Source organism: Myxocyprinus asiaticus, chromosome 8 (genome assembly GCF_019703515.2).
Source record: "Myxocyprinus asiaticus isolate MX2 ecotype Aquarium Trade chromosome 8, UBuf_Myxa_2, whole genome shotgun sequence".
Lineage (NCBI taxonomy): Eukaryota > Metazoa > Chordata > Actinopteri > Cypriniformes > Catostomidae > Myxocyprinus > Myxocyprinus asiaticus.
In genome coordinates this window covers 4,390,901-4,405,685 of record NC_059351.1, presented here as the reverse complement: position 1 = coordinate 4,405,685, position 14,785 = coordinate 4,390,901, and the positions used below count along the sequence as shown (strand labels likewise).

At 38.7% G+C, this 14,785-nt stretch overlaps 1 protein-coding gene across 4 annotated transcripts in view; it reads right to left on the bottom strand.

The window, feature by feature from the left end:
- The window catches only part of LOC127444492 (glutamate receptor 2-like), a 44,118-nt gene extending 34,873 nt beyond the window's left edge, over positions 1-9,245 (bottom strand). For all 4 annotated transcript variants that reach the window (XM_051703866.1, XM_051703864.1, XM_051703867.1 and 1 more), the window contains exons 1-2: positions 9,032-9,245; positions 8,670-8,810 (exon numbers count right to left, since the gene is read on the bottom strand). In XM_051703866.1, the coding sequence (XP_051559826.1) occupies positions 8,670-8,810; positions 9,032-9,104 (214 nt within the window). In that variant the 5' untranslated portion in view covers positions 9,105-9,245. The remainder of the gene's footprint in view (positions 1-8,669; positions 8,811-9,031) is intronic.
- Positions 9,246-14,785: the final 5,540 nt, after the last annotated feature.

Below are 14,785 nucleotides of genomic sequence, written 5' to 3'. Positions count from 1 at the left end.
TCTAAATGTACTTCAAACAGATTAACAAACTCCATTGCAAATATATTTCGACTGATGGTAGGCTAGTGATAGATTTATGTTAAATGATATGGAAATAAATCAAACACAACTTCTAAAGCCATTTTTTAAAAAATTTTATTCATTGCTTTACTCGTCTGCCACTATAATGTATGACTTTGAATTATCTATTGATCGATGCAATTATTTGTGTTTAATTTGATTAATCAGCAAACCAAGAAAAATTGAATTATTTTATTAATCATGCCAACAAAAGTTTGAAAGACGAATATTTCCCATAACTGAAGGCACTCTGGTATATCTGATCTGCAGCCTCAGTTCACAAATCCATTCAAGACTTGTCTGGCCATGCAGAAAAATGGACATAAAGAACATTTTTGTTATTGTACTTTTGAATTTCCAGATTAACGAAGAGTGGAAAACTTGAACCTCAGAAATATACTCCAGTGACGTTTGTCAACTCTTATTAACATACACATTAAAGTCAAGACAGCCCATCCATAAATCGGTGGTAATCAGAAATTACATTTACAAGTAGTCTTAGGGGTTTTATGCATTTGAACATTGCATTGCATTACATTGAACAAGAGAGAGATATGGCACCTTTTTTTGCATTTGCATTGCATTTGGTACTGGGCATTAACATATCACTCTACCCCTGTCATTTATCATTTGAATATGCAAATGTCGCTGAGATTTTGTTATGTCTTGGACAGAAAAATGACACTTTTCTAGAGCTTAAAATTGTCTTGCAAATTTCATAATCACAGAGTAGCTCATTGAATTCTTCATGGACATTTACACACATACATGCATACTCAGGGCTTAACAAAATTAATGGTTTTTCCAACTGGCCCAGTCTGGGTAGCAGTTCTTTTACCTGCCCTGCCAACATTTTCACTGGAATTTTCTCAAATGTTTTTAACAACACATTTTTAATGTGTAACAATATTTTTTTATATATATATATATAAACTATAATGCAACTCTACGACTGTTACAAATTCATAAAAACACTTTTGCTGGAGAACAATGACATACTGCATGGTACATTCAATCACATCACTGTTCATAATTTTCAGCTCATTCTAACTGACACTTCTTATCACAAGCCATTCTTGCAATTTCGACAAAATGTCAGCCAGTTATACAATATTACCAACATTATTTGTTACATCCTCATCATAATTCTGAATGTGCAACAACAATGTTCAATTTATCCGGCCTGATCGCATGAAAATTATGTGGCAGGGCAACATTTTTGTAAAATGAAATTACGTTGTTCTTTACACATATTGTGGCAGTTCCAAGGTAAATGTCCACTGTGTGGCACTAAATGCGAGTTGAATTTTCTCCCAAAACAGATGAGGCTAAACCCACCAAACCCACCAAACTGATAGTGGCAATTGTGAGATGAAAATCGGAATTGCAGCGACAAATGTGAGATGAAAATCGGAATTGCAGAAGCAACCACATCTTTTTGAAGTGCTTCTATGACATTTTGGACACATGTGTCGGTCTACATGCATGCTCTTCAGAACTCGTACTCCAGACCTTTGCATGATAAGTTCAATGCTCTATCAGTTGAGTTACCGCACAATTTGATCACATTTAAAGGAATAATTCACCCAAAAATGAAAATTCTCCCATCATTTACTCACCCTCATGCCATCCCAGATGTGTATGACTTTCTTTCTTCTGCAGAACACAAATGAAGATTTTTAGAAGAAGATTTCAGCTCTGTAGGTTCATATAATGGAAGTGAATGGGTACCAAAATTGTTAAGCTCCAAAATCCACATAAGGGCAACATAAATGTACTCCAGACAACTCCAGTGGTTAAATCCATGTCTTCAGAATTGATATGATACGTGTGGGTGAGAAACAGATCAATATTAAATCCTTTTTATTAAAAATTCTCCTCCCTGCTCAGTCAATCTCCACTTTTACTTTTACATTCTTCTTCTTGTGTTTTTGGTGATTCAAAGTCTTAATGCATATCGGCCTCTTCTGGGCAGAGAGGAGAATTTATGATAAAAAATTACTTAAATATTGATCTGTTTCTCACCCACAACTAACATATTGTGTCTGAACAAATGTATTTATCCACTGGAGTCATATGGATTACTTTTATGCTCCCTTTATGTGGATTTTGGAGCTTCGCAATTTTGGCATCCATTCACTTCTATTGTGAGGACCTACAGAGCTGAAATATTCTTCTAAAAATCTTAATTTGTGTTCTTCAGAAGAAAGAAAGTCAGGAGACGACAGGAGGGTGAGTCAGTAGCGGTTCTAGCTTGTATGGCGCCTTGGGCAAAACCCGCTTCAACAAGCCCCAAAAGTTGTTGACGGGGTGGTCTGTGTGGGTGCCTCGTGCCGCCCCCCCGCAATATGCCGCCCTGGGCAACTGCCCATGTCGCCCATGCCTAAATCCGCCACTGGGGTGAGTAAATGATGAGAGAACTATTCCTTTAAATAAGCTTGTAAATGTAGTTGATAATGTAATGCAAGTCAATCTCTAAAGTAAAAGTGTTCAGATGTCACAAAATAGAATTATGTGAGGAACGGGGCAAAAAGTGTGCTACTTTAATCTTGATTTTTGTTGTTGTAGCACCTCTAGTGTTCATTTCACTTGTAACATGATTCTATGAGACCAGGTTGTATTAATCACAGATCTCCAAATGCTTAAGTTTGCAAGAAGAAAATACATGATCAATGAACTTAAAATGTAGCAACAATGCAGCACTGTACTCTATAAGGCAAGTGAGATTAACTGGCCTGAAACTCCCTCACACTGGCCCTGGGCCATCCTTATTGTTGAAAATTGGAATTAAAGGAGTCATGACATGCCTTCTTTTACTATTTAATATGTTCCTTGAGGTACACTTATAATATTAGTCATGTTTATTGCACCAAAAAAAAGTCATATATTTGTAAAACATGATAATTTTCCACCCTCATTCTGACCCTCTGTCAGAAACACTCTGTTTTGGTGCTGCTTCTCCTTTAAGACTTGACTGTAAACGCCCACTGTTCTGATTGGCTCTCTGCTTTTGACTGACCTGCTCGCTCCTTGCCATCTCACTGCTCACCGCTACTGGGCTACAGAAGTGATAAGGTAAAGTAGGTGATGTTGTGTTGTTGTGGAGGCAGTCATATGCAAATGTCTTCTACAGTGTGACATCACAATATGACTGAAATAGAGAACGAGTCGTTTTCACAGCTTGGTTTCAACCAATGCTCTTTTTGCAGTAAGGAGGAAGTTTTGAGTTCTGAAACTTACAGTATGTTTTTTAAACTACAATGAGCTCTTGAATGTCAAAAGATCAAGGAACATTTTATTCCTCATGTCATGACCCCTTTAAAAATGGACAAGAGAAGAACCCAGGTGCATGTAAAGTGTGACATGTCTTCTCTCCCTCCCTGTGCTTAGTGTTCTTTTCTTATCCTCTGACTTTTGACTGATTGATGGCCTCATTCATCTTCTGACAACAGACAATCAACTTTAACCTTCAAAAACATGCTTCTTCTGTAATGATCAGGTTATCCTTGCAGGCACACATTCTTCATTCAAATGTCAACTGTGTTGATCTACTGATAAACCGACCCCTTTGAATGAACCTCTGCGTTCCTTGAAAAGGAAATAATTTTTTCAGTAATGAAAGTAATGCTCACGACAGTCAAAGAGAGATATTTTAGCAAGCAAAAAGTGACATCAAGTAAAACTTTTTGTTGTTTCTATTTTTATTTTTATTTTTTCAGGTATAATGTGCAGTCAGCCAGTCAATATCGCAAAATAAATACATTTAAAAAAATCAGACAGGGCAATCAGGACCCCAACACAAAGCAGAGGGGACTTCCACATTGCCATAATAACCAGCTGTCTGTACATTATCCTATTGATTACATGTCTACTAATCAAATACATAAATTAATGGGACATAAAATATTGATGAGTCTAAATTTATTTTAGTTTAAATTATTTGACCGCAGAATGTTGTGATTGACAAATCAGAATCAAGTACTCTAGGGCGATATCATCTCTGATGGCAAACTAGAGGCACTGTATCAGTATTAACGTCTTTCTATTTGATAATGGACCCTTTTCACAGACTGTGATGACGCGTTTCCGCCTTATTTAGCAACTTATTTATTTTTGCAATTTTTATTTTTATTTAGTGTACATTTATTTAATTAAACTTTGCATTATATTTCCCTGGAATTAGTTTAAAAAAAGGATTTCTAGGATTTTAATCTTATGGGGGATGTGCACATTTAATGTATTCCACTCTGTTGCATTTTATTTTTATTTTTTTACTGGGTTTACATCATTCAAGTTAGCCAGCTAATATTCATTCAGAATATTGTCATTTTCTATAATAAACACTTATAAAGTTTTTAAAAAATAACTGAAGCACTTATAAAACCTTAAAACAAAAACTGATGTAGAACATGAATCAATAATTTTGCAAATTCTATAGATTAAAGTTATATTAAACACCACAAAAACACTTTACTACAATAAATGTCACATTTAGCTTATTAGCGAAATTATTATTATTTAGTGGAATTAACTCAAGATGATGTTTCTCTTTATGCCATTAACTCAAGTCTTTTGAGTTCGTTCAACAGAGAAAATTACTCCAAAAATATATTTTAATCGCTAGAGTCTAACCTGGTAAAAAGGTATAAATTAAAATCGAATAAAAAGAATTAGTTCAGATTTGTTCACTTATTCGTTCAGTGGCCATTTTTGTAAATCACACTTTTATGCCAGTAGGTGAAAAAAAAGGAACGTCTTTCATTGATAAAGCACCAAGTTCTTCACGACCAAAACAAGTGTAATTATACTTTATGAACATCTGCGTGTCTACTAGGGATGTGCAGAATGACTAATTTCAATGACGTTTAAACTCAAATTTTGGAGTCGACTAGTCTAAAAAGAAACCAACCTTCAGAAAACAGTCAATAAAACTGTTTATGCGACCCATTTAAAATACTCAATCGATTCCAAATCTGACTCAAAATTCCACTGAAAAAGGGGCATTTATCTGTGACGTGCTCGTCTTGCATTATGATCATTGTACATTAAATATAGAACGTGACATGCATTCACCTTTAGTGAATACAGATTTATTTACTGAAAACGAATGAATAGTACAGGATCAGTGGAGCAACCCTAATAGCCCGTTCTAAATGGAATTCACCAAGTAAAATTTACTTAACATATTAAAACAGTCAGGACATTGTTGAATATAATTAACGGGTAAGCCAAATCTACGAGAGAGAAAAAATGTGCTGAAAAGTTGCATGTATTTCAAAACGCACAGTCGTGCATTAGGCATTGATTTAATATGACAGCTATTCTGTAGAGAAACGAAATAACCAAACGAAACGAACGACATGCCTACTTTCCTTCATTCGGTTATCTGATGCTCGCTGATCCTTGCTCGTTCACAAATCGAATCAATTAGGTATAGCTGCAGCCCGTAGATCTCAAATGGGGGCGGAATCTTCAAAAGAGGGTAAGGTAACTCCAGAAGGAGCGGTGTTATTCCAGAAGGGAGTTGCACCAGCTCCAAAAGAGGGCGGCACTTCCACACATGGTTAGGGTTATGGAAAGGGTTAGGTTAGGGGCTCTGTACATCTTTGACGGTGGTTTGGAGGTCCCGCCTCTTTTTGGAGCTCAGCCTACAGGCATTGCTCCAAAAATGGCCGGTCACGACTACCGCCCATGGAGTCGTGAGTTCGAATCCAGGGTGTGCTGAGTGACTCCAGCCAGGTCTCCTAAGCAACCAAATTGGCCCAGTTGCTAGGGAGGGTAGAGTCACATGGGGTAACCTCCTCGTGGTCGCTATAATGTGGTTCTCGCTCTCGGTGGGGCGCGTGGCGAGTTGTGCGAGGATGCCACGGAGAATAGTGTGAAGCCTCCACATGCGCTATGTCTCCGCGGTAATGCGCTCAACAAGCCACGTGATAAAATGCGCAGATTGACGGTCTCAGAAATGGAAGCAACTGAGATTCATCCTCCACCACCCGGATTGAGTGGAGTCACTACACCACCACGAGGACCTAGAGTGCATTGGGAATTGGGCATTAATTGTTTTGTTTTTTTAATAAAAAAATGGGCGGTCACTCCAAACCGCCATTGTAGATATAGGGAACTCCAATGGTGGATTTAGGCATGGGCAACATGGGCAGGTGGGCGGCATGGTCTCTAAAGAAAATAATAGCTGAGATCAGGCATTAACCTTGATTCCCCAAAGAAGTGCACATAAATTTGCACTTCAGCTATGCATATTCACATGTGCAAGGAAAAGTTACATGGATTGAACAGCATCCAAGTTGACCACTAATGGAACTTTAATCACTGTAATGGTGACTTTACACGAAACAGCTATTTACATAGTAAAACAACATAAATAATACTAAAAACAGTTAAAATCTCTATGAATTCTTAACAACAAATAATTAAATGCCCAGAGAAGTTCCTATAAACCAAACAAACATGCTTAAATTATTCAAGCGCAAGGGCTTATGGGTATTACCCCCAACCTCAGTTCTATACTTGATTGTTTGCAGTAGTAGTAGCACATAAGTAGTAGTACTTAAAATCATAATTTTTTGGATTTGCTAGCTAAGGAAGTTCTAGGAACTCACGATTATTTATTTACTTTATGCAACTCTCTAAGTTCACCTTAAAATTTATATTTTGTGCTGTTTATATTATTAAAAATTAAGTAAAGCTAACAATTTTACAATTTCTGAGTAGAAGCTATTTATTTATATGTAATGGTTGTTGAGCCAACAAATCGTTTGTGTGTGTGTGTGTGTGTGTGTGTGTGTGTGTGTGTGTGTGTGTGTAGAGTGCACACACAAAAAGTCACACACACATATGCCAACCTCTAGCCTATGTCTTCAATGATCCTCTCTTTAATGAAACTCTCACATTGTAGGACAACATATTTGGCCTATAGGCCTACTCATCTTTCAGGCACTATGAACTTAGATTTTACATGCCATGAAAACAGTAAACATCAACACCATCTCCCATCTCAAGTCTAAGCAGGTTACGTATGTGTAGCCTAGTGAATCATTAAGATTATCTGTGCATGGTGCAGCAGTATGGGTGTGTGAGGAGGGGACATGGGGGTGGGCAGGCCATTCCCATGAATCAAGCAGATGTTACACCGACTTGTCGCAGTGATGCTCGCCAGTGTTTTACATCAAAAAGGGCCATGCACTCTCCAACACACTCTCACGGCGAAATCGTCAGGATTCGTATGAGATGACTAAATTGCGACTGCACTCGTTTGAATTCCTACGAGTTTCACTACAGCCAATGACGTCGCTGGACATCGTTTCCATCTAATATGCGACAATTACTTGCTTCTGTCACACACAACAGCTTCCTATCATGTTTACACACTCTACTGATTGGTTTAGTTTAGATAAGGGGTTTGGGTAAGGGCATAATATTAATAACTATGTCCTTAATGCCTCGTGCGCGGAACTTGCGCTTACTTCCGCACTAGAGATCCGGGAATTTGCACGTGATGAAGTCGTACGAGTTTATGCGAACAACATCGTACGAGACCATACGAAATAGCCAACTCGTAAATTATGTACGACTTTTCACGAGATCGGGTTGGAAACAGCTCATTCAGTTTGTATTGGACTAGGTGGAAACTACACTGAAGAGGCCAAGCTAAGTGTCTCCATGGCCCATTCAGATGCACGTGCCTGACACTCAAGTGAAGCAGCAGTGTAAAAATGGCCATTTTCTATTCGTATAGATTTCAACTAAGAAAGTACGTACTGGATTATCCTCAGCGTTTCCATGCAGTCTTTATTAGCCTACTCATAAAAACCTAGCTATTGTTAGATTCCATAGCATCATTGTGGTCTGAATGCGACTGAAGCACAACAATCCTTTGTTACAACCCGTTATATTTTCACAAATGCACACGCACTAATAATGAATCGCATGTTTGAAACCCAACATTTCATCGGTCAGTCTTCTTTCATGCCTCAGATGTAAGATGCATGGGGGAGGGACGCATGCAAGGTCCATTTTTACGGCCCTCCTGCCATCATTTGTCAAAAATCCTTGAATAATAGCAAATAAAATGTCGAAATTTGGCAGTCAAATCATTAGACAAGCGACACTTAAATACTTCATGCCACTGATTCATTTTTCATAGAATGGTGCAGTTGCTGGTTAAACGGGGCCATCTCCTCTCCTCCTCCGTTACTGTGGAAACCAACATCATGCTGCTCTCCTGAATGCCAATTATCACGGTCCAAAAAACAAAAACAAAAAATGGTTTATATAACGACCACCTTCCCAACGCACAATTTACACCTAGACAATCAGAGCTAAATGTACTGCAGCTCCGTTTCACTAGAATCAACGTGGTTATGATTGTGTATATGAATGGATGACACAGCTATCCTGTTAACTCTTACGGGAATAACACACCAAACATTCCTTCGGTTCCTGTAGGCTACAATTTAACAGGGCATCACTGGAGGAGGATGTTTGAATACATACTACAGGGAGGGAATGTGCCTTCTGGTCCCACCTGTGCATGGCTAGCCTAATACATGTAATAAAAAAATAAAATAAAATAAAAATCCATGTTGACTCACAGCAATTTGTTATGGCGAAGCTGTTGGCCACCTCTAGGTTATCGATGTGAGGAGTGAGGCGAAATTCAGCCGTGCCGAACTGAACCATTCCGATCCGAAACGCGCTGTACTCTTGATCAGCTCCTCTCGGGAACAGGCCACCTGAGAACAGAATCCATTAGAACAATTACTACTAATTAAGAATAATTACGAATCACGTCTCGCATCTCAAAGATGGAACGACGACATCGTTTTCTTTAATCTCCTTTCCAAAATCTCACATGGTGGCACAAGAGTAAACAGGACGCTTGGTGCGCAATTTTTGTTTGATGATCGGTATTGATGGCTGTGATCTAAGGCGCAGACAGGTGGACTGCGCTCACCGATTTGGACGCTTGGAGATCCGCCGAGCGCCAGTCCCCATAGCGCGGGGAAAAGGAAACCCGACAAAATCATGGTCTTCTGCTTATCCACGCGTGACGCGACCACAACCACCAAACGGGCACTGTTCACAAAACAGCGGACATCATATGGAGTCGACACATGTTAAAAATAATCACAGTTAAAAACGCAGAGGCTCTCGTTAGATCAGCTCTGGCTGAGTGGTGAGAGAGAGAGAGAGAGAGAGAGAGAGAGAGAGAGAGAGAGAGAGAGAGAGAGAGAGAGAGATATGATGCGGGAGTCTTGCCCTCCTCCTTTGCGGCTCCGTCCCTGAGAATCGTTTCAACTTAACGGACACGGTAAGAATATTGATGAAGACGGAAAGAGCCGAGCGGAGCCGAAGCTGCCCTTCTTTTTAACTCACGGAGCGCGGTGGCGCGCGCCCGCACAGGGACATGGTAAATTGATCAGCCCAGCTGCCTGGTGATTTGGGTAATGAGATAGCGAAAAAGATTGCAAATTGATTAGGGAATCTTATTCTGCTATCTGATATACTGCATGATGTTTTTATGAATCACAAATAGGCACTTCTAACAAGTGCGTATATCCAATCCACCCGATGTGGAACAGATGTGCCTCTGCAATCCACAAGAGCCAATATTTCACAATGCGCACGACATTTCTTTGAGTAACATTAGGCCTATACTTAGTTAAAATAATCACTTCAGCAAAGAGTGCCACTTCATTTGGCATTTGTGTGTTTGTTTGTGCTTGTGCTTGTGCTTCTTCCTTTGCACAGGCCCCTTCTGCAAATTTGCGATGCAGAAAAAAAGCATTCTGCACCTTTCTCCTCTGCAAACCAGTCTTTTTGGTGGCCTTTTAAAACCAAGAGTGGGTCTTATACAAGAGGACCTCCTTTTTCTGCAACAAGGAGGCTTTTTAGCCCAAATACTTTTCTTTCTGTTCACAAACAATTGATTTAACCCTAGAATATATGTGTAAGTCAACAATTGCATAGCTGTCTACTTTTTTGACTATAACTTTTACAGGAAGTGGTCTTTTTTTCAATTAAGGTGCCTTTGCCCATGCAAACTGACTTATTTAAAGGGGTCATGTCATGACGTGCCTTTTTTTTATTATTATTTTAACATGTTCCTTGAGGTACACTTATAATATTAGTAAAGTTTTTATTTTATTTATAACAGTCATATATTTGTAAAACATGACCATTTCACACGCTCTTTCCGACCCTCTGTCAGAAACACTTTGTTCTGGTGCTGCGTCCCCTTTAAGATTTGACTGTAAACTGCCACTGTTCTGATTGGCTCTCTGCTCTTGACTGACCTGCACTCTCCTTGCCATCTCACTGCTCACTGCTTCTGGGCGGGGCTACGGAAGTGATAAGGTAAAGTAGGCATTGATGTGTTGTTGTTTTAACAAATGCTCTTTTTGGGGGCCTGGGTAGCTCAGCGAGTAAAGACGCTGACTACCACCCCTGGAGTCGCGAGTTGGAATCCAGGGCATTCTGAGTGACTCCAGCCAGGTTTCCTAAGCAACCAAATTGGCCCGGTTGCTAGGGAAGGTAGAGTCACATGGGGTAACCTCCTCGTGGTCGCTATAATGCGGTTCTCGCTCTTGGTGGGGCACGTGATAATTTGTGCATGGATGCCGCAGAGAATAGCGTGAAGCCTCCACACGCGCTATGTCGCTGCAGTAAAGCACTCAGTAAGCCACGTGATAAGATGCACGGATTGACGGTCTCAGCCGCGGAGACAACGGAGATTCGTCCTCCGCCACCACGAGGACCTGGAGAGCATTGGGAATTGGGCATTCCGAATTGGGGAGAAAAAAAAATAAAAAAATTTTTACAGAAAGGAGGATGTTTTGAGTTCTGAAATTACAGTATGTTTTTATTGTACAATAACTTCTTATATGTTGAAAGATCAAGGGAAATGTAATTCCTCATGCCATGATCCCTTTAACATTTATCTGAATATTTTTTAAATTATAAAAGAATTTGCATCACTACCCCTAGAATGCATATGAGTCCTACATGACCCCATATATGTTTACTATGGTGTTCAATGCATTTATACACTGGTATTACTCTTGAAATACATTGATTGTTTTCATCATGTTTAATTATATTGTCATGCAATTAAATAAATGTTAAATACCATGTTCACATTCATATTTATGTGTATGCAAATGTTGCAAGTTGTCATTCAGCCAATACTTTTATACAAAGTGCATGACATTATAGTTATTACAGGGACAGTCCCCATGGATCAATCTGAGGTTAGATGCCTACTTCACAGCAAGGGCAAATGGAAATAGCTCCAGGTACACTTCTTAATGTGTTTGAACCTGCAACTTTTTTCAGTACACATCACAACTCCCAACAACAAATATAGCATAGAGTGCAAATATGGAGTCATACACCAATATACATTATGCATAAAATTAAATGTTCTTTATATATATATATATATATATATATATATATATATATATATATATATATGTATCATAGTCCATTGTACTTGTATGTAAGTGTTTGTGTGGGTGCAATTGTTGAGATATTCAATATGTTACCACCAAATTTGCCCATATTTCTGTTATACAGCCCTTTTTACTATGTCACCCAAAAGTCCTACTTAATTTTCAATGTTTGTGAAACTCTTTAGGATGTAATAAAATAAATATCAACCAATTTAAATATGTAAATGATCAATAAAGTTGCCATTACAGTGATATTTTTCTTGAAAAACTTGCATTCAAGGGTTAATCTAAAAATAAACTAAACAATAACTTTGACCCAATTAGATGTGATTATTTCAGGGATACTCTAAATCTGTAACATCTGAAAAATGATTAGGCCTGCGTGTTCGATCGAGTCACCTCAATGTCCTTTTGTCATTGCACAAAATTAAATCATGAATCAGGAAAATTGTGCAGTATAAAATGACAAACTGGTGTTCAGGAGAGTGCTGTAGTGGGGATATATACATTATAATATTAATATAAAATAAAATAAAATAAACATACACCTTAAAGGTAATTTAGAACATAATGATTACACATTTATCATATCACAAGGATGTGCATGCATTTCAAGGCAAGAGTATGGCACAGAATCAATAACCATAGACATAAAGCAAAACAGACTTCCGTCTCATGATATCATTTTAGTGAAATGTTTGGTGGAACAGTTTTAGGTTTTGTTAAGGTGATTTATGACTAATGGTTTGGATTTGGTTTACAGTTTGGACTAGGACTGAATAAGCTTCTACATGCAGAAGTAAAAAGTGGTAATCAGCACTTGTTACCTTAAGGAGTGATTTCTACCTGAGCTAACCCTTAAAAATAGTTTTGTTGGGGTAACCTATATTCCAGTAGGTTGATGCAGATAGTGGACATGAATCAAAGCAGTTCATTTGGATGTTAACATATGAAGCACATTTTTAGGCTAACATTTTATCAGTATTGCTGCCTTCATTAATTGTGCAGTTTACAACCTGTATTATGCCCAATCACTGGCTATTCAAGATCTGCAGTAAGCAATGTAGTTCCCATCATGACCAGTAGAGAGCAGTGCAGTGCTATGGATGCTTGACCCTCTGATTCATTGCAGCAATACTCAATCCAATCTTTTCATTTCACAACTCGCATTTAGGCTAAGGTACATGATTGATGTATATTATGAAAGTAAATTTCCCTGTATCACCCCCAGTCAAGCCAAGCCCCAAAATGCATATGGTGCATGGCCAGATTTGACTAGTGGCTTGCTCTCACTGTTAAGAGGAGAGAGCAGCAGTTATGTTGAGGCAGTAATTTCTCTCATTAGATAAAAAAAAAAAAAAAAACAGTCATATATTTGTAAAACATGATTAATTTCCACCCTCATTCTGACCCTCTATCAGAAATGCTCTGTTTTGGTGCTGCTTCACCTTTAAGACTTGACAGTAAACGCCCACTGTTCTGATTGGCTCTCTGCTTTTGACTGACCTGCTCTCTCCTTTGCCATCTCACTGCTCACTAGATGTCTGCACGGGCCTTAAAATAAAACGACCCGTACCGAGACTGTGTGGCCCGACCCTACACAGCCCGAACGATACCGTCAGATTATAATCCCAAACCTGAAATCGCTCACTATCTTTAAAAATTCTTCTCCTAGCAAGTACTGTTGCAATAGGCTTTATTTTTTATAAGCATCATAGGCAACATTCGTAACAGTATTGACACAGTAAACATACAGTTTTAACAAGACATGCCATCCCCTCAGTACACTAGAGCAGAACGGCAAAAAAGCATTGACTTACCGTTTATGCGCTGAAACTTTGCTTGGTGCAGCACAATCTGGAATAATATGAAACAATGCAACAGTCCCCTCTTTACAGCCTAAACTTGTTCATAATGTTGTATCTTTGTGACACCTGCACTAAAAACAATCTAGACGCATTGCAAAGAATGAAAAAGTGCAGGTGTCTCGACATGCGTTTTTGAAAATTTGAAGTTCTTTTTAACTTGACACTGTGTTTAAAAAGTGCCGGTCCTGCTCGAGACGCTGAAGAAACAGTGAAGCACGACATAACAGTCAAAGACATTCGTCCAGCATGTGTTTACATAGGAAAACAAGGGGAAAACAGAACAGATGTGCACAAAATCACGTTTGGTTCATGCATGTCTGTTAGTGAGAGCGCGTGCGCAAAACAAGATCAGTAGGCCTGTTATTTTTTAATTAATTACAAACCCGAACTGAACCCGAAGTCCTACTTGAAAAACTGACCTGAACTCGGCCAAAACCCTTCGGGTTCTCGGGTCCCGATGGGCCTGGGTCAGGTTGCAGACCTCTACTGCTCACCGCTTCTGGGCGGGGTTACGGAAGTGATAAGGTCAATTACGCGTTGATGTGTTGTTGTAAAGGCGGTCAGATGCAAATGTCAACCATAGTGAGACATCACAATGTGGAGGAAGTAGAGAACAAGCCATTTTGGCAACTTTGCTCTTTTTGCAGTGAGGAGGAAGTTTTGAGTTCTGAAACTTACAGTATGTTTTTAAACTACAGTGAACTCTTGCATGTCAAAAGATCAAGGAAAATTGAATTCCTCATGGCCTTTAAACATCTTGGAACAGAAAAACTCAGCCCTCTCATTGATCCAAGTAGTGGTAGATCAGGACGTATTCTTTCTATGAAATGCAGATTGTATAAACATAGAGTTCAAATCCTTCACTTCGCACAAGAATGCAAACGAATTTGACACAATCAAAAGTGTTGCACATATGACATGCTAAATCCAGCTGAATTGGATGTGTGAATACACAGAAAAAAATAGATTTGTACTTTTATGTAGTCCTGTATAGTTTAGGTTAAATAGTTTAACAAATAGCTTCAAACAGTAGAGTCTCTGGGGCAAGTTATGCTGAAAGTAATGTTTTGAAAAGTAATGCTGAAAAATTCTCAAATTCAAAGCTTCATTTTGTTGACTGGCTTACTCTGTTGTCCATGTTGGTTTTATTCTGCAGATTGGATGTATATTCATTCATGCAAAGTCATTCCTGCGTTTCTGCATGTTGACCTAATGCGATTCTGTGACCTAAATATATCAATCTGCCACTAAGGTTCCCAACAACATGATTAAAACTCTGGGGACCCGTAATTTACTTTAAAAGCATTAAACACAAATCATCGAAGCTTAAAGTATTGAACCTGATTTGCATGTAATATAGGAAATACCAATGCTTGTAAAGCAGCA